At 35.1% G+C, this 24,703-nt stretch overlaps 1 protein-coding gene across 1 annotated transcript; it reads left to right on the plus strand.

Annotated features, from left to right (window-relative positions):
* Positions 1–82: 82 nt before the first annotated feature.
* On the plus strand, positions 83–21,887 carry LOC142357701 (uncharacterized; the record flags this gene model as incomplete). The annotated part of the gene is made up of 13 exons (XM_075409252.1): positions 83–172; positions 3,548–3,632; positions 3,728–3,824; positions 10,813–10,846; positions 10,937–10,970; positions 11,398–11,441; positions 12,013–12,226; positions 14,352–14,524; positions 14,757–14,824; positions 15,167–15,332; positions 19,544–19,722; positions 20,678–20,811; positions 21,821–21,887. Coding segments are annotated over 13 exons (1,385 nt in total), but the record flags the coding sequence as incomplete, so codon positions are not given.
* Between the last annotated feature and the right edge of the window lie 2,816 nt (positions 21,888–24,703).

Consider the following 24,703-nt stretch of genomic DNA (forward strand, 5'->3'; position numbering starts at 1 on the left):
CCTCACAACCTTCATTTACAGATTCAAACATTGTGTGATTATCTCAGCAAACGCATCTATGATTAAGGTTGTTTTTCAACAGGAGCCAGATGGCAACCAGAAAAAATTCCAGCTCCTCCGGATCCGACTTCCAACCACCAATCACATACATGCGCAGGTTTCTCATCAGCAGGTTTGTATGCGACCCGGAAAGTCTTCTTTACATTCTTTATTATCAACACAGACAAAAAACATGTTGAGTTCTAAGCCACCGCAATTGAAAAAAAAGTTCAATTCGCTTTAAGTAAGAAAATGATTTTCGCAAAAATCATATAGTAGCAAACATTTTTTTTAAATAATAGAACTCAGAAAATACAGAAGATGGTTGATGCTGTGAAAACTGAGACCAAAAACTGATATCTGTTTTTATGAATAACAATTATCAATAATGAACAAGCGCAATATCGAATTCTTGCAACAATGATTATACCTTCAGAGGCAAAAAATCAAATTTTTATAAACTGAAAAGACTAATACTTCCAACCCAAAAATTTGTCGAGGGTTAGGAAATTGAACTTAATGGTACCCGACCTTTCTTTTGGTAAAATGCGGACGCGATAAATTTTCTGTAGAGATTCAAAATATACGAAAAATTATATTTGATCGCTGTTAAGACTTGTTTGTTTTTTTCTAGATAAATCAGTTTAAACTCAAGTTTGAAAAAAATATAATTGGTTTGAAGAAAAAGAAAACAAAATGTGCAATCAAGTTTTTTTATAATACCAAAATTTTAACGAACAGTTTTAGCTGAGAGCAACATTTCATTGCGAAATACCCTAGTTTATTAAATTTATTTAAATTGAATTTATATTAAATTCTTTTTCTAAAGTTTTGCCATAAAATTTTTTAATCATACTCTGACTACGTGAAATGATTAGCACTCCTGATAGTTTAAAATGATCGTTGATAGGCATTTGAAACTTTTGGAAATATTTAATTTCATTAACTCCAAACATATACCTGATCCTTTCAGCTTGTTACAGTTGTTTATAGTTTGATACTATTTTCATTTTTAATCATCTGCACGGCTTTTTTTAGTAGTTAGATTTTATTTATAATTTAGGTCATTTCTAATGATATTTCTAATTATTGATGACAACTGTATTTGAGATGCTCAGCTGAGTAGCTAACACACACCAACTCAGCCAAAACTGTTTTCGTAAATTAAAAATTGTTTGGAATTCTTCCTTGATCTGATAGCGGTATTTATTTAAATGAAACCACTTTTTTGTCCCAAAGATGTGAAAATCCACTCAAGGTAGCTGATACAATTGAGGATAAATTAAATTGGCCTAAATTAAAGCGAAATTAATGTTTTTATTACTTCTACCTGCTGAAACCTAAAATTTTTCAACCTGCGTCTTAGCACCTTAGAAAAAAATGGTCCATTACGTTTTGAAAACCAAATTTTCTGAAATCAGTGACGAGTTAAACACTGCAGACAAAATTTAAATAACCTGAAGATAAATTAGTTTAATCTTTGATGTTAAAATTTGCGACAGCAACAATGCGTAAATTGGCGACTAATCATCAACAAATCGAAGGACTTAATTGAAGTCAGCGACGAGATCAACGGATTAGAGCCAATAGACTTGTCACCATTTTACGCACACTTAGAATGCGACAACTACGGACGTATATTCCAGCGTTTGAGCGTGTTAGCGCTTTTTGCTTTCGCTTACTTTCCTGATATTAATAATTGTGTGCGGAAAACAGCGATCATGCTGAAAATATATACTCAGTACGATGTGGTTTTAATTTTATAACGTCGTAAATTAAAATAGAATTTTTGGCTTCCTCCGCTGTACCTATTCAAACGATCCAAACAATTTTCTCGTCTCCAGTTTGCCCGTTATTTTTGAGGTCTTTTCAGGTATTTTGTTTTGGCAAAATGTGAAAATTAATCACGAATGTTAAAAGCACATGTTGAAAAAAATTGACAACATAACCCAATCCTCACAATTGCTTGCGTTCTTTGACATTGTTTGCTATCCCAGTTCAAAAGTACTTTTCCTCTTTTTCACTTCGTCGAAAAGAACCTTTAAACCACCTTATTTGCTCAGAGTGATCGCGGGTCGTCTATTTTATTTCGTTACGATTAAAGTTACGTGATAATCGAAAGGACGCTTAAAAATATATCCCCTATCCTTGACATCTTGATACCTTGTATCAAAAAATGCACGTCTGTTGTTGATCACTGAATGACGGTTCCCACAAATTACGGAACACTAATTATTTTAATTTTTTCATATCCATAGTGAAATTTGAAAATTTTTTTCTAAATTCCCGCCATTGGTGCAGATTTTGCAAGATTCTTGTGAGAACATTGCAAGATAACCGTATTTTCACCATTGATCATTTCGCTTGTGACGCAGTCAGACGAGACCGTGCTCCAAAAATTCAAAAGAAATGAAAGCAATATCTTTTGAAAGCTTTAATTCTTAAAAAGGTTCTCTTTGTAAAGTTTCCACTGAATATTGGCAAATATTCATCAGCTGTCAATTTCCTTCAAAACACTCTGCTTGACGTGCTGTCAATTATCAACTGATTTTTGGAAGAGGAATTATTCCAATATAATAAGCAACTTAGTCTCAAAGTTCTCAATTCTTTTTTGCGGCTGTTCACATTAGAAGAACTGTATTATAATACCTATGGAGCCATAAGACCAAAAATCAATTATCCTAAATAAAACTAACAAGTTTGCTATCAATGTTAATTAATTTCCGGCTTTTTAAATGACTTATCTTGCAAGAATATCTCAAGATAGAGGATTATGTTGCAAGGTTCTTGCATGTCTCTGGTAGGATTATGTATAATCTTGCTAGAGTCTTTCAAGATAACCTTTTGGACTAGGGTGGTTTTGCGTACAATTCATTTAGTTGTTGCCGAGTCTTTTGAAACGATTCCATCAGCTAAGTTTTACAACTGAATTCGGCCCAGGTGGAAAATTTTTGAACGAAATGCTTCTTCTTTGTAAACAGCAAATTTTTGTATTTACGGCATCCCCTCGAGGCTTATTGTAATGATAGTAACCCGCGTATTGTGTTAAGTGAAACTTCAAAGAATCATGCATGTGTTGTTAGACTTTTCAGAACGATTGACCTTTGTGAAAGTTCTCTGCATTCATCGCTACAAAAGATTGCAATGTTTTCGGGTAGTCTAATTTTTTTTTCAATTAATTTGTAATAATTCTCTAAAAAGGTTAAAACATGAGTTGATTTTGAACAGAAGGAAAATTCAAAACCTTAATATTCAGTGAACTTCGGCGATAATTTTGACACCGAAATAGAAAAAGTACAAGACACCAAAATCAATCACCTATAACTATGTGTTCTTTAACTGCTATTTTGCAAATGCTGAAAAGTGATCTTTTCCGTTTGTGCCAAATAATATGCACCCCTGAGCGGGGGGGGGGGGGTACAAATTATTCTAATAAAGTGCACAGTACTTATTCGGTCAGCACTACCAGAGTCATTAGGCTTAACTTTATATGTCTAACTGTGTTCAGCTAGAAGAGGGTCTGTGATGTCATCACTTAAGAACAATGACTCAATCAGCACAAGTGCCGCAGAAAGTCAACTCAAATCTGGCTCGTGAGTACTCCCCAATCCGAATTTTCAGGAAGCTGTCAATAACATTAACAAACTCACATCAAAAATATATTAAAAGACTAGATATTTCATTGCAGAGAACGTCTTATTCCAAACATAACCGAAGTTACGGAGAAAGATGATACAGTTGCAGATTATCGACGACTTCTCTCGGTACCCGATAAAAAATTAAAGGTAAAAAAATCCAAAGATATTGACCAATATTTGCAAATTAGTCGGGATATATGACAGCTAGCTTGAGTTCACGTTCACTACAATATTCTCCGGCAGATTTTTTCTATTTGCACTTGAAGCCTTCTCCAAATTAAGCAGCAAATTTATCCACACGTGCATTAATCCCCATATACATGTCCACAGATTGTCATTGTACAAGATCATGCAAAGTTCTGACAAGAGTTGGCGGGTATTGTGATTTCATGCGTTTGCGCAGAAGTTTTCTAATTGAGTGTGAGTGGATATAAAAATTCAGGTGTGTAGTAACGGTATCTATCTTCGTTATTATATGTGCTCAAGCTCTTTTAAGCCCCACTAAAGAGACATTCACTCAGATATTGGTGTAAATTAAAACTAATTAATTAGATGAAATTGTACTTTGTTCTTCATTTAGAAAAAAAATGACATCAAATAAGAAAATTTTTGGACGGTTAGTTTCCAAGCACAAAATTTAAGAAATCATTTTAGCTGAAGCGTACACTGAAATTGAGACGTTATTTTGATACTCAAATAATCAAATAACGTGTTTTGTATAGACCAATTAATCGTTTCGCAAACTAGGATGGACTTGGCGGATGTGCAATTTACATTCACAAGAAACCTAGACTACAGGTTTCCACTCGGGATACAGATTCAGAATTTCCTGCTCCGGACCTCAAAAACAAAGAATCAGATTGGCAGTAGCCCATCGACCACATCATTGAATTTCGCTATTTTTTAGGAAATTTTCGAGATAACGTTCGAAAATAGCTGAGATTTGGAGATCAATAGCGGCGATATCAACAAAAGTCTGTCTAGCATAAACTTGCAGTGAAGACCTCATAGTTCCTTTTCAAGCTTTTGGGCAGGAATTTTTAATTAAGGAACAGATACGAGTTGCAACAATTTTCTAATAGTTTTTACTCCATATTACGCCTAACTACTCTGACCATTCGTCTTGATTTTTCATCATCAAAAATTCTCAACAGTTGTTTAGAAGAGTGCATCGAGCTTTGATCACACAAAATTAATCCACAACGCAAAACCAGCCGATAATACAAGGTTTATTAATAGCCGAAAAGCGATAACTGGGGTCATTATTGGGCTTCTATTGGTTTTTTGTGGTCAAGATTTTTGTTTCGACCATATAAGTTTGCAATTTCTTCGAATCCGCTTTTTGTTAAACTGAATTGCGTTCTTAACGAAACTTTTCGCTCTTAGTGGGTAGAGAAATTACTCTTGTTCATTCGCGTGAATAAATTTTTGGTCACACCTGACTTATCTCACTTCAATAATGTCTTCCTCACAATGAAATTGACATTTCTTTTCTTTAATAAAAGAGATAAGATTAGGTGAGGGTGTGCGTGGTGCCCTAATTGAAGGTTATTTGAGAGTAGCTATTAGAAGTTGCAATAAGTTGTACAGATTCTTAATCAGAATCTAAAACTCATAAAACTCAGTGAGTTTCGGAAAAGAACATGGATAGGAAAACCAACTTTCGACCAATTTTCGACCAAAACGCGTGCCAAGGATCACTTTTGAAACCCTCTGACCACCTTTTTCAATTTTTTAACTTCTGTTTCCTATGGGTCTCTAATAAACTAGATCTATGTGATAAAATCTTTTCGAAAAGATTGAAAATTCAATCAAAATTAGGCAGCAAATTAATCCACACGTGCATTAACCCCATATACATGTCCACAGATTGTCATTGTACAAGATCATGCAAAGTTCTGACAAGAGTTGGCGGGTATTGTGATTTCATGCGTTTGCGCAGAAGTTTTCTAATTGAGTGTGAGTGGATATAAAAATTCAGGTGTGTAGTAACGGTATCTATCTTCGTTATTATATGTGCTCAAGCTCTTTTAAGCCCCACTAAAGAGACATTCACTCAGATATTGGTGTAAATTAAAACTAATTAATTAGATGAAATTGTACTTTGTTCTTCATTTAGAAAAAAAATGACATCAAATAAGAAAATTTTTGGACGGTTAGTTTCCAAGCACAAAATTTAAGAAATCATTTTAGCTGAAGCGTACACTGAAATTGAGACGTTATTTTGATACTCAAATAATCAATTAACGTGTTTTGTATAGACCAATTAATCGTTTCGCAAACTAGGATGGACTTGGCGGATGTGCAATTTACATTCACAAGAAACCTAGACTACAGGTTTCCACTCGGGATACAGATTCAGAATTTCCTGCTCCGGACCTCAAAAACAAAGAATCAGATTGGCAGTAGCCCATCGACCACATCATTGAATTTCGCTATTTTTTAGGAAATTTTCGAGATAACGTTCGAAAATAGCTGAGATCTGGAGATCAATAGCGGCGATATCAACAAAGGTCTGTCTAGCATAAACTTGCAGTGAAAACCTCATAGTTCTTTTTCAAGCTTTTGGGCAGGAATTTTTAATTAAGGTACCCATACGAGTTGCAACAATTTTCTAATCGTTTTTACTCCATATTACGCCTAACTACTCTGACCATTCGTCTTGATTTTTCATCATCAAAAATTCACAACAGTTGTTTAGAAGAGTGCATCGAGCTTTGATCACACAAAATTAATCCACAACGCAAAACCAGCCGATAAAACGACGTTTATTAATAGCCGAAAAGCAATAACTGGGGTCATTATTGGTCTTCTCTTGTTTTTTTTGTGGTCAAGATTTTTGTTTCGACCATATAAGTTTGCAATTTCTTCGAATCCGCTTTTTTTGGTTAAACTGAATTGCGTTCTTAACGAAACTTTTCGCTCTTAGTGGGTAGAGAAATTACTCTTGTTCATTCGCGTGAATAAATTTTTGGTCACACCTGACTTATCTCACTTCAATAATGTCTTCCTCACAATGAAATTGACATTTCTTTTCTTTAATAAAAGAGATAAGATTAGGTGAGGGTGTGCGTGGTGCGCTAATTGAAGGTTATTTGAGAGTAGCTATTAGAAGTTGCAATAAGTTGTACAGATTCTTAATCAATATCTAAAACTCATAAAACCCAGTGAGTTTCGGAAAAGAACTTGGATAGGAAAACCAACTTTCGACCAATTTTCGACCAAAACGCGTGCCAAGGATCACTTTTGATACCCTCTGACCACCTTTTTCAATTTTTTAACTTCTGTTTCCTATGGGTTTCTAATAAACTAGATCTATGTGATAAAATCTTTTCGAAAAGATTGAAAATTCAATCAAAAGTTGATCTGCAATTGCAAGGGCACTGTGGGATAGCGAACAAGAACAAAATAGAGCACCTAATGTTTATGGACGCAAAATCGACAGAGCTGTTCCCAGAAATTTAATAATATGGATCCGCCTTTTAACTTGTTTTATATTTCATGTCTATGGCCTGTACATTTGCTAAATAAAGTAGTTCGGTAAAATTTCCACATTACGTTTGTAGATATTTTTGGCCTCAACCACATTATAGAGAACGGCTCAAAAAATGTACACCACCAGAATAACCAGTTCTTTGCTAAACCTATTGTTAGCCAAATATTGCTCTGCAAAATTGCACTAATCAAAGTTTCCATATATTTGCTACCAACCAGTTTTATATCTCTGTTTTCTTCCTGTGATCACACAAACTTAATCCACAATGCAAAGTCAGCCGATAGTACAACGTTTATTAATTGCCGAAAAGCGATAACTGGGGTCATTATTGTGCTTCTCTTGGTTGTTTGCAGTCAAGATTTTTGTTTCAACCATATAAGTGTGCAATTACTTTGAATCCGCTTTTTGTTCAACTGAATTGCGTTCTTAACGGAACTTTTCGCTCTTTGTGGGTAGAAAAATTACTCTTGTTCAATCGCGTGAATAAATTTTTGGTCACACCTGACTTATCTCACTTCAATAATGTCCTCCTCACAATGAAATTGACTTTTCTTTTCTTTAATAAAAGAGATAAGACTAGGTGAGTGTGTGCGTGGTGCCCTAATTCTTAATCAGAATCTAAAACTCATAAAACCCTGTGAGTTTCGAAAAAGAACATGGATAGGAAAACCAACTTTCGACCAATTTTTGTTGATATGAAGAAAGCTTGCGTTACACTTCGTCATAGTTCTTACCGACTAATTCGGAGCAGGTAGTATTTAGACGAGTAATTTTAGATTTTCAAAAACTATTCAAGGGATTGTACGCTGTGTATGCCGGTTGAGAAAAAGAAATCCCAAAAAGCAAAGCGCAAGGTACAAAAAGACTCGGTTCCGGATCCCGAGTATGTATTTCCATTTTATGTTTCATGTTCCTGCAAACATTGTTAAAAGTTTAGTGGTTTTATTGTTTTGTTTGCTGATGATACAACTGTTTTAGCCCAAATATCATTGGGCTAAACAATGACCTCTACAGTAAACCATCAAGTCTAATTGGTTCGATAACAATTGATGTTTCACAATGGTTTTTAGTTTGAAAAATGTATCGTACACTATGCTTTTCAGGACAGCAAGTGTAGGCAAAATGTTTTTTGACAAATAGATACTTCTTCAAGAGAATAGGTTTCCTATGAATTAAGTTATTTTGTGGCGTTGTGCACAAAACCGCAACTTATTTTCTTAAAAAACTCAATCAATACGTGTTTATCAATTGTATGCAGAATCATTGTGTAAACTGAATTAGCGAAACACGAAAATAAGGAGAACAATAAGGAAATTTACTTCAAACAATTATTTCAACTTACATCAAAAATAAAAACTGATTACAAAAAAAACATCCTTTGCAATGTTTTTTGTGAATTCTTTATTGAGCGAACTATTCGATGAACTCAAAAAAAGTTTCAATAGGCACAATGAACAGAAGTAAAATTGACTCTTTGCAGTTTAACAAAAGATTGTACCTATTTATTACTGGCAACAGAATATATTGGGGTTTCTCTACATAGACGATTGACTATTGCGTACATTTTGCAAAAAAAAACAAATGTTATTAATACTGAAAGATCTCACTTCAAAAACAACGCAAAAATTTTATTTTAAACTTGCTAAAATTACATTTTTCAAAAAACAAAATGTCAGTACATCCTTACATGGTTCCTACTGTCCTTTTCTGTTTTACTCAGTAGCCCACATTTGAGCTAAAACGCGTGCCAAGGATCACTTTTGAAAACCTCTGACCACCTTTTTAATTTTTTTTTAACTTCTGTTTCCTATTGGTCTCTAATAAACAAGATCTATGTGATAAAATTTATTCGAAAAGATTGAAAACTCAATCAAAAGTTGATCTGCAATTGCAAGGGCACTGTGGGATAGCAAACAAGAACAAAATAGAGCACCTATTGTTTATGGACGCAAAACCGACAGAGCCGGTCCCAAAATTTAAAAATATGGATCCGCCTTTTACCTTGTTTTATATTTCATGTCTATGGCCTGTATATTTTCTAAATAAAGTAGTTCGGTAAAATTTTCACAATTACTTCTGAAAATTTTTTTGCCCTCAACCAAATTATTTTTTTGCCCTCAACCTATTCTTAGCCAAATATTGCTCTGCAAATTTGCACTAATCAAAGTTTCCATATGTTTGCTACCAACCAGTTTTATATCTCTGTTTTCTTCCTGTGAATTTTTGAGACTTGGTTTACTGTATTGTTTGGCCTGAGCGAGTTTATTACATTTCAACAAATTTGAATTGTATTGGGGCGCTATCTTTTTTTTAAAGTTCTGTTCACACATTTTTATGATTTTTGAAGTCAAATGGGAGTAGTGATTTTAGTCACGCCGAAACAGGAAATGGAGCGAAAAAGCGAGTGGTTTTGCGGCGTGAAATTTTTTGCTCTAACTTTAAAATAGAGTGAGAAAGCAGTGTTTGAACAAAAATTTGCTTTCTTGCTATTGGTTTTTTGTTCACATGGGGCAATTTCATTTTGGTTTTTACTGTTTTTTTTTCTCAATTTTTTGGGATCGGTTTTTTTTCTAAATAGTTTTCTCAATAATTTCATAGTTCATTCTTGGCCTATTTTTTGTTAGAGTCAAATTTACTTTTCTCCCAAGTGGTTTTTTTGTTCTCGCTAGCGGCATTTTGAAATTGATTTTCTGTTTTTCTGTTTTTTTATCTGATTTTTTAGAAATGGTTTTCCGAATTCACTCATAGTACGTCCCAGGTCTAGTTTCTTGTCTAGTCATTGAAATTTCTTTGAATTGTACGTCAGGATTTGTCCTGCTACGTTTTTTTAAGGCAGTGATGTAATTTGGTGAGTCCGAGGGCTTTTACATAAAATTTCAGTAGTTGAGTTAGAAACTAGTTTTTGTAAGTATGGTTTAAACTTGCGGTAAAAAGTGTATTGTGTCAGAATTTTCTCTTAAGCCTTTCTTGATCCCACCCCGCTTTTATTGTAACTAGCAAAAAAAGGTTCAGCATCAAAATTCAACTATCTAACGTAGCAGGAATTTTGTAATTAGTTAGACAATTATCACTTGGCAGGATTTTTTTGTAATTACAAGAAATTCTTTTGTACAGAAATAACAATAATAAAGAATTTAGTACTTTCTTACTGAAAGTATTTAATGCATTTATCTTGAATATTCGCTAGTCGAGACCTAGTCGATGTTTCTCTTACCAGATCTTGAAAAGTTTTTGTTACAAAGGGTCATCTTTCGAGATATTCCGAGACGATGGCTATCTTTCAATACCTTGCAGTATGAGTGGATATTGCACAAGGTTCTTGCAAGGACAAATGGTTATCTTGCAAGATCTTGGAAGAAAATCTTGCAAGAAAAGTTGCCGTTTTGCACAATTCTGCCAGAATTTTTCAAGATGTTGCAGGATAACAGGGTTATCAGAAAACTGGGCAAAATAGGGAAAAGCAATTATGACGAAAGAGTTAATCAGATCTCAGGAAATGCAATCCTCCACCCCCCCCCCCCCCAAAAAAAAAACGACGAGAATACAGAAACTGTTTTTGTCCAGATTTTGATATTCATTTTGGTGTTTGGCGAATGCGCTTTTGAGTGCCAACTGAATATGGAGCTGAATTTGTTTTAGATCAATGAGACACCAAAATCAACTCCCAGAGGAGGTAAGTTCATACTTACATGTTATCTCGAGAAATGATTCGCCCAATTTTTCCCCTGTAGTTAAAATTTGCAAAATTTTGTTTCTGTTTCAGCTGGTCGCTTAAGGACATCTGCGTCCCTTGACATGTTAGAAAACTTTATCTATATTTAAAATTAACCAAAACTTTTTTCGCAGTAAAAGCGTTTTCATTTCCATCATTACGCCCCCTATCAAAATTTTTATGACCTGTTATTGGAAGAGTACAAATTGACTTGAATACTATGATTACGATAATTACTTCGGCATCTATGAAATTACCATAAATCATTGATTGTATTTTGAAATCATTGAAATGATTGCATTTTGTACTTACCAACTTCTATGGATTTAAACTGATCAATCGATGAAAAAAAATAGGATTTCAACTCGAGAAATATCCCCAGTATTTAACGACTAATATTGAGAAAAAATTAATACGAGTACGCATGTACTAATTTCCTCCCAAGCTCTCTGTGAAAATTGAATAACACAAAATCTAACTATTGCCGCATTGTTTGCTTTTGTTTGTTTTAGAGAAGAAGACAAGAAAAGTTTCCTGCCTCCTGAGCTGCTCAGAGGTTAGAACAATTTTTCGAAAGTTTTTATGATAAACTTAACTAATTAACTTTAAGAAAACTAATTTACTATTTTAAATGAAGTAATTTTAAAATGTTCTGATTAATTGCTCTCAAACGAAGTTTGTAGCAATTATATTAGTCCTGTCGGTCTTTTTTTTATGCGATTTTTCGCTTGACCAATTTTTCGTCTGACGCTTTTGACTTTTCGTCCTCAAAAACGGGATAAACAGGTAGCGCCCAGCGGGCATTAAGTGCTCTTAGAGCCTTTCAGGTCTGTTTCAGCTCAAACTGTTTTGGAGACTTATACTTATGGTGTGAAGAGCGGTTCAGAGGTTGAGACACCTCCCCCCCTTGTTGACCCCCCACCCCCACTATTGGCTCCACCCACCCCCCCCCCCCCACCGCGCTTTTGCCCCCCCCCCAACCCAGTGCTGCCCCCATCAGCCCCCGGTGCACCCCCCCCCCCCCCCCGTGGCTAGCTACTGACCAAGCCAACCGCTCGCCGGTCGTCTGAGAGCAATTCGCCCGACGTTAGTCGGTTATGTTTTTGATGTTACTGCATTGATACTAGAAATCAGTTCCACCCAATTTGTGACTCAGAAGAAGATTTCCAAAACGAATGTCGCTGGAGCGGATGTTTCTCTGAAGGCCGGCAAGTTCCTCAAGAGGAAGGAGACGCTAGGAGAAATTGTGGCACCCCGAACCCTCATACAGACTATGTACCCAACCACAAATGAGTTTGCGTCTCAACTGTCTCGGATCTTACACCCGGACGATATCCAGGAGTTAGTTCCAACCATTTTGTTCCTAAAATGATTTGACTTTTTAATTTTAACAATTTAGTGTTTTTTCTTTCTATCCATGGAAAATAATCAATGATGTAGGAACAATTAGAGAATCGGCCCAGATGTATCACTAATTCAAAATCACAATGAACTTTTGAATAAAGTTAAACTACTATTTCTACCTCAATTACTTCTTTGTACGAGAATTTTTTCCAAAACTACTATCTTAATTGAATCAAATTTGCTTGACAAACTTAACATACACAAAGCATCGTGTGAATGTTGTGTGACATACAGTTTTTGAAGAAAAACAAAAGTCATGGAGCAATTTTTAGTCGCATATTGGCTGTTGTCGACACTTAGTTCCCCAAGGTCATCGTTGTTGGTCGCAATCATTGAACGAACTTGCTATTGAATTTCAAATTCATTAGAATTTCATTAAGGAAAACACACGTTTTTCTTGTGCAAAGCGCATGATAATCGGACATTACTTTGTAAAAGTCAAAAATTTCTCAGATTTCTCAAATCTGCGGCAACTGATTATGAGATATGGTTTTTTAATATGACACGGTAATTGCCATGGATTACAATTTAACGGAAATGAGACAAATAGATTCAAAAAATTTATGCTGATATAGAAAAATTTAAGGAACATGTTTTGATGCAATTATCATTTTCATCCAAGTCAACAGTCTCTTTGGATAAAACACTGAGTGCAGCCTATTTTTATTTGTTAACTTTTGACTGACGATAAAAAACAGTCTGCTGAAAGGCTATGTCACGCGTTACCTTAAAACCTCAAAAATGACAACAAAAAATCAGGTTTTACTTGAACATTTAAAAAACTTTTGAGAAAAACAAAGTTGGCTCTCAATTGTCATTTTAGGTTTAGTTGATCACTTTTGAACTTAACCAGGCAAACAATTTCAAGTAAAACACTTTATAGGTGCAGTGATGAACAAGGCTTGGAGTATCGCTGAGCCAGATTGCAAAATAAAAACAAGTTTGCGTCATCATAAAGAAACCTGAACATGAGATGACACACAGCTCCCTTTTGACAAAAAGATGCTAGCAAAAACTTTGAACAATATAAACATTTCTCACTGTTATGGAAAAATTTTTAAAAAAAATCCAAATCGAAAGGCTACGATCTCCTCAATTTTGAGCATGTAGAAGAAAGGTTGCTTTGTTATCAAAGCAGACAGTATACAAATAAACTATGCGTGTAATGAACGTAAGACATAGTAATTAGTATGGGATTAAGATTAATTTATTTATTGAGTTCAATGGTTATAATTGTATTTCAATAGCCGCAGAGCGATAGCTGAGTCTATTATTGGCCTTCTCTTAATTATTTTTTTCGTCAACAAGATTTTGTTACGACCATAAGACGTCACAATCACCACTTCAAATCTAATTCTTGTTTATTCGTTTTATCACATATCAGCATTTCAAAAAAGGTTTCTTCTTTGGTCTGTTTCTTTTACAACCGTTTTGAGACTGCATATCTGCGAAGCTATTTCGGCTATTTTCTGCTGGCAATATGCCAGCTATGTTTAATAGCCGCCCTCATCTTCTCAGCCGGCTATTATAGCGCTCCTATTTTTTTTACTTCGTCGAACTTTTTTTCGCTTTACCATTTTGCCGCTTTTTCCACATTTTGCTTGAAATCTTTTTGACTTCTCCAGGCTAGTTTCACTCTTCTCTCATTCTGCTAAAAATGAATTTGAACATCAGTTGCTCAGCAAAGCAATTCAAAATGAACAGAGTCAGTATAAGAAATTGAAGTCAGAAAATAGAAACGGGATAAACCTCTAAAGCCCAATTTTAGATGCCCGCTATTTGAACGTCGTTCCTATAGGTCTTAGTTACCACCTCTTATGCTTTTTGGTATTGATTTTAGCCCCTGTAGTCTCTCTCTACGAAACAGAAATATGTTCAACTACGAAATGCCGTCAAAATAAATCGGACTTAAAAAATGTTTTTGTACAAAAATCTTTTTTTTTCAATATCTTCTATTCTTTCAATCCCAATCATGCTTATTGGACGCAATTGGGCCTGGATCGCAGCCTGAATTATGTTCTGATTTATTTTGACATTTGACGTTGATTACGTTTGGCTGCAGAGATTTCAACGTGGAGCACAAGGAGGAAGGCGGGAAGAACTTCCATTGGGTGGGGAGGGTTGAGAAGCGGGAGATTGGGGTGGAGGTGGATGTAGGGCTGAAGAACTACTTCAGAATCAGCCAACAGGGAAACCTCATTCATACATACAGAATAGAACTGGAATCACTTTTAGGCTAGTCTCAAGCCAATTTTTACTGCCTCAAATTTACCAATGTGGATCCAAAACTGTCTGAAATTGATACTCGGAAAGCTTTGTCGATTGACGGAAAAGAGCTCAGTTCGGTTGATATACTGCCAAAAAAATTTTTTACAAAAAATCTGATGTTTTGTTTTCGGTCTAAAGCCGCAGTTCGAGTTCGAAACTGATCAAAAACAACTTCTGATTTATTCTCATCATATTTTAGACGATGACCTCTTCGCGGGACAGATGCAAGACCTCACATTGCAGTTCGAAACAATATTCAATGAAACGGTTATCTCGGAACCTTTATGGCGTTGCATTTGCTTATAGCCATCTCCGGCCTCCAAATAGAGTGAAATCAGGGACATACTTTTTAAGAGCTGGAGGAAAAAACTGAACGCGATCTCAAATTCTATCTGCTTTCAATTGCAAAGTAGTTATTATACAGATATGTAAAAACTTGCTTTCTTGATTTTATTCCCACCCCCCAAAAAAAACCCATTACTCCTCATTCCCCCCATAACCCTCCCCCCCTCCCCCATTACCGCCTAAATTCCCGCGATTACCCTCCTAGTCTTATATCTTTTTGGGGTAAAAATTCGACACGGAACGAATATAACTTAAGTGTTCCAGTGCGAGAAAGGAGCTCAACACCTGTTAGAAAAACAGTTGAGAGAACAGAAAATTGACGAGTCTAGTGGCAAAGATCCGCAACATGCTGTCGACAATGAGGTGAAACAGGATGAAATTATGTGCAAACAAGCGGCCAGGCGAATACAGATTTGCAGAGGACAGTTATGTGAGTTTTGTTCTCATTAATCTTGAGAAGCAGTTGCGATTTACAACAAGTCACATCTTACAGTAACAAGACTGGTCAACGTTTTTGGTTAGGCTGACGATAATTTTCATGTCCCGGATTGCGCATCACAAATGTTTCCAAACTCTTGCTATTTCATAGCCGCCTCATCTTCTCAGCCGGCTAATATAGCGCTCCTATTACAATCCAAAGTTTTTGGATTCTATAGGTGTGCCGTCTTTTTATTACGACTCGAAGAGGAGTAATGGTGATCTTTTATTTTTAATCGCTGACTTCTATTTTTATAAGATGCTTTAGAAGAAGTCAAAAGATGCACTTACAAAGAACTGCTTAGGTCAATCTGCTGAACAAAAGTCAAGTAGAGAGAGATTGTAGAGTGGTTTTTGTTCAGGCATCATTCTATGAGGGAGCGCGAAGAGTAGAAGTCAAAAAAATTGGCGCTTAGCGAGAAACATTTTGTGAGAACGTGCGTCTTTGAAAGCCATTTCGTCACAATCAACTAAACTGGTATTAATGCGTTTGGAGGCCTTTTCGATCATTCAATAAAGTTGTTATACTTTCTAGCGCAATTTTGAGCTATTTTTGCTATTTACCTTGTTGGATGAAAAAATGTTGGATGGCACAAAATTGTCTTGTTGGACGGCGTTTGCTTTGTTGCATGGCGAAAAGTTGGGTAAACTTGATCAAATTTTTACTTTTTTGTTTTTTAATCATATGCGGCTTTTTCAAAGCCGTTTTTAGTTTTGACACTAACGCTATCGGATAATGGTGTTTGTCCCAATCAACTAATCTAGTATTAGTGCACTTGGAAGCCTTTTCGATCAACCAAAAAACGCTTGAAAGTATTTTTTTTAGTGGTTTAGGTCGGGTTTAAAATTAATAGAAATTATTTTGTGCTGCGTTTATCTAAAAAAAAAATAGGGTAAATTCAATAAAAAATATCGCTTTTTTGCTCTCTATATCACATGCGGCATTTTCAAAGCCGTTTTCTTTTATAAATTTAACATCATTGGATAATGGTGTTTGTCTCAATCAACTAATCAACTAAACTAGTATTAATGCGTTCGGAGACCTTTTTGATCATCCAATATTTTCGTTAGACTTTCAGGCGCAATTTTGAGCTATTTTTTGCTATTTTGCCTTGTTGGATGCTTTCAGAAAATTTTGTAATCTTTTTTTTGGTTGAAAGCATTTATTTTCGTCGTTAAGGTGGTCTTTTGATTTAATAGATTTTTTGATAAATGTTTTTTGATAAAAATTCTGTGAAACTAATCAAAATTTTGCACTTTTGTTTTTTGTTTTCAGATTTTTCCTCTTTTTCCCTCTGAATTAATAGCAACAGTTCCTCGTGTTCCTTATTCATTCAAGAAGTATCATGTATGTGTTGTTAGAAAGATTTGACAGTTCAAGGTTTCACACATCGCAAGTTTAACTGCAAGAAGTATATAATTTTTTTTCAGATTTTTCGTTGTTTGCTTTATTTTTGTTGTTTAGTTTTTCCCCCGATTGAAGATGCGTAATGCATTGATTGAGTAGAGAAAAAAGTTTCAAGAATAACAGTTGAGAGGTAGCATTTCAGTCTTCTTTGTAGTTACATTTTTATCAATTCCATGTAACTTTTCTGATTTTATTTTTCGGCCCTTTTCGTCGGTTTTTTGTGATATAGCATTTTCTTTTTTTACAAAAAAATGCAAGTTTTTTAGTGGTTTGAGTGGCGCAACTTGGCGGACCATTCTTGCGTTATCTTTTCTCTATTATTGTTTAATATGATTCGTAAATATATTAGCATGCTAATTTTATTCTTTGAGTGGTTCATTTGACCCTAAGGGAATGTGTACTTTGAGTCAGTACCGGTGTCTTCCAGGTATGATTTTTTAAGATTCGTTCACAAATTTTTTTGGCTTTATTGCGTCAGTTAGAATTCAAATTAGTGTAGTGATTTTAATCACGCTGGAGTAATAAAGATAGCGAACCTTTGAAATTGAGTGAGAAATTGGTTATTGAACAATCTTTGATTTTTTGAAAGCAAAATTGTTTTCTTGTGCGGCAGTTTAACTTCAGTGTTTAGCGTTTCTGTTCATGAGTTCACGTTTTTTCGTTTTCTTTATCAGGTGCGGCATTTGCAAAGCCCTTTTTAGTTTCAACACTAACGTTATCGGATAATGGTGTTTGTCCCAATCAACTAATCTAATATTATTGCACTTGAAAGCCTTTTCGATCAACCAAAAAAACGCTTGAAATCAGTTTTTTTAGTGGTTTAGGTCGGTTTTAAAATAAATAGAATTTTTTTTGAGCTGCGTTTATTTAAAAAAAATAGGGTAAGTTCAATAAAAAATATCGCTTTTTTGCTTTCTTTATTACATGCGGCATTTTCAAAGCCGTTTTCTTTTATAAATTTAACATCATTGGATAATGGTGTTTGTCTCAATCAACTAAACTAGTATTAGTGCGTTCGGAGACTTTTTTGATCTTCCAATATTTTCGTCAGACTTTCAGGCGCCATTTTGAGCTTTTTTTGCTATTTTGCTTTGTTGGATGCTTTCAGAAAGTTTTGTACTCTTTGTTTCTTTTTGGTTGAAAGCTTTTATTTTCATCGTTAAGGTGGTCGTTCAATTTAAAAGATTTTTTGATAAATGTAGATTGATAAGAATTCTGTAAAACTAATCAAAATTTTGCACTTTTGTTTTTTTTCTTCAATTTTTTCCTCTTTTTCCCTCTGAATTAATAGCAATAGTTCCTCGTATTCACTTTTCAAACAAGAAATATCTTGTATGTTTTGTTAGACAGATTGGACAGTTCAAGGTTTCATACATCGCAAGTTTAACTGCAAGAATTATATAATTTGTTTTTTTTCAATTTTTCGTTGTTTGCTTTTTTATTGTTGTTTAGCGTTCCTCCGATTGAAGATGCGTAATGCACTGATTGAGAAGAGAATTTATTTTAGAGTTTCCAAAATAACAGTTGAGAGGTAGCATTTAAGTCTTCTTTGTAGTTACATTTTTTTATCAATTCCATGTTTTGATTTTATTTTACAGCCCTTTTCGTCGGTTTTTTGTGTATATAGCATTTCCTTATTTTTTACAAAAAATTGCGAGTTTTTTAGTGGTTTGAGTGGCGCAACTTGGCGGATCAATCTTGCGTTTTCTTTTCTTTGTTATTTTTTAATATGATTCGTAAATATATTAGCATGCTAATTTTATTCTTTGAGTGGTTCTTTTGACCCTAAGGGAATGTGTACTTCGAGTCAGTGCCGGTGTCTTCCGGGTATGTTTTTTTATGATTTATTCTCAAATTGTTTTTCTTTATCGCGTCAGTTAGAATTCAAATTGGTGTAGTGATTTTAATCACGCTGGAATAGTAAAGGGAGCGAACCTTTAAAATTGAGTGAGAAATTGGTTATTGAACAATTTTTGATTTTTTGATAGCAAAATTGTTTTCTTGTGCGGCAGTTTAACTTCAGTGTTTAGCGTTTCTGTTCATAAGCAGAATTTATATGGTACATATGTGTTTTAAGTGCACCAACTGGCAGTTGATTGATTACCTCAACAGTCAACCAATGCTTTTTTTTGAATATCCGATGTTTGCCCTCTTGTAATACTGTTTCTATTGTCTGATCAATTAGTGCCATTAATGACAAGTCTCATTGGGTGCTAAAGTGGAGTAAATGAACTTAAATAATGGATTGAGTCCATGTCTAGTGTTGGTTTTCATGGCTATGACACTATTTGTTTTCCAAAAAATTTAATGAATTTTTAAATTTTTGCGAGTATTTGTTTTACTTCTGGTTGTGCTATCGTTTAATAGCTTTAGGAACAGGTCTCATAGCTTGCTAAAAAGATTAAGGTCGATTGATTTCATTTCAAACCTAATGGTTTTTATGACTTTGACACTAACTGTTTTCAGGAAAAATTATGAAATTTTTGAGTTTTTTGTTCGTTTTCGCTTTATTGTTCGCATTGTTGTTTTTTCTCTTTTTCTTATTAAGGACAGGTCTCGTCTGCTGCTAAGCATGCCTAATTTAATCGAATTAATTGTTTCAGTTCATGGCTGTTGCTTTTATGACTTACACGCTGTTAGTTTTCAAAAAACAATACTGGATTTTTGAGTTGTCGTTTTCTTGTTTTGTTATATTTTTTATCAAAGATTTTGACATTTGAACAATAATTTGGCATCAGTTTGGGTGTTGATTTCAGATGGTCTCATTCCTCCCACAGATGTCTTGGCATCTTCCTATCGGGTCCAGTCTCACGAGGTCCAACTCACATGGACACCTGTCGTCCAACCCAAGTGTGTCCTGACAATAGGTGAAGAGGTGTCTAACTCACAGCTGGGACAGGCTGTAGAGTCTGCAAAACTTGAGATATTGAACCAGGTACAAGGTATTCCACGTCTGCATACGACGTTTGCATACCGTTGATATGTAATAATAATAATAATAAATTGTTAATGTTCCGTTATCAAGTAATGCAAAAGAAATTTATTTGTTGTTTACAAAAATTACGTACATTGAAGTTGAAGAGGATAAACGAGTACACCACTAGATCATCAGTTGAGCCGTTTTCAGGTCCCTAACAAGGCTGTAGGGTTTTAAGGTTATAAAAACGGATTTCGCGTAACTAATCCGAGTAAATTTCCCTGGTCCGATTATTTGTGCCAACTCACACAAGCAAAGTTCCCTAATGTGTGCTTTTCTTTTACGATTTATTCAAAGATAAATAAACCGACCAACTGTTGAGTCAAAGTGTTGACAATTGACGAGGCAAACAAAATATCAACAAGCCATTGTCTTCGAGATGACTTAATTTGGTGTCTATCAATATTTTCATCGAGACCTTTGACAAAAAACATGAAACCAAAAAAGTATTGAGCGAGCCAAAATCTAGAGAGTAGATTATTGTGCAGTCCATGGGAGTTTTCAATGGTAAAATTTTTTAGAGTTGGTAATTTCAATCATGATTTCAAAAGATAAACTTTTATTTACCAGGAGCAAAATTGTTCACACTCTTCAACGTCGATATCATTAAGTAAAAAAGAGAAACCTTTTTGACAACGACAGAGAGCCATAATTTGCTTTGTTTCTTACCATAATTTTATGTTCACAAAAACTTATTGCTGAGGCTATTTTGTTCATTGCCTTGCTTATGCTTATTATGCGCATTCTATTAGAAATCCATTTTTGCGATGTTTTGTAATTGTTTTTGACTAAATTTTAAATTTCTGAATTGATAAGATGTGAAAACAGCACAGAAAGACTAACATTGACCTGCATAATGAATTACTGCAATTTTTTCAATCTGAAATTTAGTCACTAACTTTTGTGTTATCAGTGGAACACATTACTTGACAAGATCAATGACCCGGCTGCAGATCTGTTTGGCCCTGAAATCCAGTCATTTGTGCCCTCTTCTATCCACACGGAGAGTGATACCCATGCCCAATCACACTCAGCCAGTGTCGTCAGGTGAACAAACTTTAGATAGCATTTTTGTTACAGAAAAAACCTGCCCAGAAAACTTTCTTCATGAAAAGAGGGTTGTAGATTAGTTTAAGAACTTGTAGAGCTAATGCCCAAGATGCATGAAGAGCTGTGTCCATGAAGATTCAAATTGAAATGTGCACAACAGAACAAAAAGTATGCCGACAATTGCCTTTTTTGGTCGATATCGCAGGAAATGACGGTGATTTTTTGTAGGAAATCAAAGTCGTCGTTACAATTAATCGATTGTGTGCACCATTTGGTTAGTCTTAAAAGAAACTTTGACATAAAATCAAGACTATACGTAATAACTCAGTTATCGTTCGAGGGTATCTCTTGAAGTATGTGAAAGGACCGCAAGAACTTCAAGAAGAGCTGCTTCTTTGAAAATGTAAAAAAAATCCTAGGGAGTTTTTGAGGCGCTGTTACTTAATTGTTTCAACATTCCATGAAATGGGGGTTGGAACTTAATGCTACCCTGGATTTTTTGTTGAGCCATTATTGAACGACGGACATCTTTTGCGGAGAAATAAAGGGTATCATTGAAAAGCCCTTGAGAAACCATCAATTGTTGAGGAGACATATTCAACTTTTTTGATTTCCCCAGGAGAAATAGATGTTTTTTCTACTTCTCTGCCTTTTCACATTTCAAATACGCATACTCGTTTATATATTAAAACATTTATATTTACAACGGATACAATAGAAAAGCGCTCAATTATTTGGCACAGGTTTTGTTCATTTTGGCACTCAATATAGAAACTTTGAACACTGAGCGCTAAAACTTAGAGCTTTTAACCTTTCACCTTTCCAACCTTTTCACGCCTAGTCTTCCCTTATGTGCTTACTTAAACCTTTTGATAAAAAATCAAGGATATCCTAATATTGGAATATAGAAAATTGACAATATTTTATTTCTCCAATAGATTATATGTTCAAAAGTTGGAAGAATTAGATTGTTCGTATTTCAATAATTGTCTTTCCTGTAATGTAGGTTTCTGATTCCTTACATGTTTGAGGATGAGAACGATACATCTGAAAAAGCTTCAGGTACACCTTGAATAATATGAATTAAACTGTTTCTAATCTACACATCTACTACCTAAAAAATGAACGTGTGGGGTTATCCTTATTTTTTAAACAAATCGAACTGATCAAAAAACGATTATACTGTGGGTGCATTTGGGACAAATTTTGATTTAAAATGTAACGGCTGCTCTCCAATCAAAGTCAAGGAAAACTTTACACCGCCCAGTTCGTTTCAGCTGTTTCAAATCTGTCCGGATATTGTTTTTTTGCAGTTAACTTTTGTGAACTGTATTCTCCGCTATACTCTAGAATGCCGTTGCATTACTTGAATCTCAATAGTGTCAAATAACTACTTGTTCAGCTTTGCCGAATAACAAATGACTTTGCTTCAACTAAGCAAAATCCAAAAATTCCAAATAAACGATTAATTTCAAATTACAGGTTTTTCGATGATATCTCATTAACCACAAACGCTAATGAGAAAAAATTTCACAGGGATATGAAATTATGTGGCCCTATTATTTGATTTAAAAATAAACACTGCTGGGTGAACTGCGTTGGTGGGGTTACCTTTTATAATTTATAACCAATCTTAATACATGGACCAAAAATTCAATTTTGATTAACTCTGTAAGTAATGATTCAAATTTTAGCAAACTTGGCAGTGCACAAAACTGTCATACAAGTAATCAAACGAAAAATAAATGAACTGAATTGGTTAAATGGTCTTTGAGAAATAATACCACAATTTTTACCTCAGATTCGAATATTCTGAGTTAAAATAATGAACAACTTTTCTTTCTCAATTGGCCTCAATAACACCAGTATCAAAACCATGCTGGGCTTTGTTAAAACCGGTAAGAGCAACTGACTATGTGGTTTGCACAAAGTTTCTCTTACTTCGGATTTTTGTTCCTCAGAAAGAAAATTTTGAGAATATCAAAGTTAGTTCTCTTTTCACCAAGCAAAGTTAAGTCAAAACTCTACACTCATTAATATAATAATATAATCTACAGAAACATGACAGGATAACAAGTAATTTACCGCTCAAGAAAGTGTGCTTCAATACGCACTGTATGTCAGTTAATGAGACAAAATTAACAAGTTTGATATAACCAAAATTGCAAACTTCTTCTGATTTCTGGTAGTTTTTCAAGCTCCTTTTATGCTGCTAGTCACGTGGATTTACATGTCAAATTCAACTGTTGATTGGTTGTAGATAATAATGTCGACAGAATGTGAACACTTTTCCATAACGTCACTTTTTCAGTGTAAATTTGATGTCATGGGAAATTTGTTAACCATGTAGAAGTTTTGTCGAATATTCTGTATCAATAACAGGTTGATTCGCAATCCAATCGCAAAGAATCTGATGCAATACTCTTAAGTCGTAGTATTGTTTTGCTGGTTGTTGAGGTAGTTCGAGTTAGAGTTATAGTTTGACTTCATGAATGACGATTGCGTACTAATGATAGTTGCTAAATATAAATGTTGAACAAAATGAACAAATCCAAATGGCTTCAGTAGAATGTAGCATTAAATTTCGCTTGTCACGCTATTCTAGCTTTAAGGCTTGAAATGACCTTGAAGCGCTATTCAATTTGATTTCTGAGTTGTTAAGCTCAGCCGCAATATCGCCGGCCCTGTTTTCCATCGCGAAAACATCTTTTCCAGGTTTTACTGGGGCGAGCTTCACTACTGGTCTCTTGTACACTCAGTCGTTCCTTCGGACTATCGCTGATCGAATCACACCGTCAGACCTACCGATGGTCTCCGTTACTCAACCTAGATTGTAATATCCACGTTTATCGCTGTCTTCGATCAGCAAAACGAGATCGCCTTCTTTAAGGGTTTCGTTCGTCTTAGATCGCCATTTCTGCCGATTATTCAGAGTTGGCATATATTCTTTACAGAATCTGTCCCACATGAGATTTGCATAGGCTTCAGTTCGTCGTAAGAGCTTTCGATGATCCACAAACTCTTCCGCGCATGGTAGATAGGGTAAGCAATCATTCTTGTTGCCAAGCAGCAAGTAATTGGGAGTCAATGCTTCCAAGTCATTAACATCTGAACTGACCAGAATCAACGATCTTGCGTTCAATGTCTGTTCAACTACGCACATCGTAGTTGAAAGAACCTTCACAGTGACTGATCTGTTCCCCAACACTGCATACATTGCTTTCTTGCAACTTCTCACCTACCGTTCCCATACTCCTCCGAAATGAGGTGCTGCGGGTGGGTTGAACTACCATCTGATTCCTCGTTGAATTAGATGTTCTTTATTCCCTTCTTTGTTCCATGCCGCAACACACTCTGCAAACTCAGTTTAAGCTCCAAAGAAGTTTGTCCCGCTGTCAATGATGATTGTACTTGGTTTGCCTCTCCGAGCAATAAATAGCATGATTGCATTGAGACAACTATCTGTGTCCAACTTGGGTACAACTTCTATATGCACGGCTCTCATAGTTAGACATGTGAAAAGACAGCGCCATCGCTTTTAATTTCTTCGCCCAATCTTCACAATGAACGAGCCAAAGTAGTCAACTCCAACATCTGTAAAGACTCTTGAAGCTTCTAACCGTTCTTCGGGTAGATCTTCCATTACTGGTGCTATCGTTTGTGCTCTGCCTTTTCTGCAGGTAACGCACTTGTTCTTGATTGATCTTAAGGCGCTCCGTATGCCTAGAATCCACATCTTCTGCTGAACAGCTTCTGCTGAACATCTTTTGCTTTCATGCTCAGTGCCCTCGTGTTGATTGTCCTTGCGCTCGTTTCGCAAGAATAATTCAACCGCATGATGTTTCCAATGTAACAATATTGGATGCTTTGCCTTGAAATCCAATTGACG

The sequence above is a fragment of the Convolutriloba macropyga genome, unplaced genomic scaffold (genome assembly GCF_964194025.1).
Source record: "Convolutriloba macropyga unplaced genomic scaffold, txConMacr16.3 SCAFFOLD_2317, whole genome shotgun sequence".
NCBI lineage: Eukaryota > Metazoa > Xenacoelomorpha > Acoela > Convolutidae > Convolutriloba > Convolutriloba macropyga.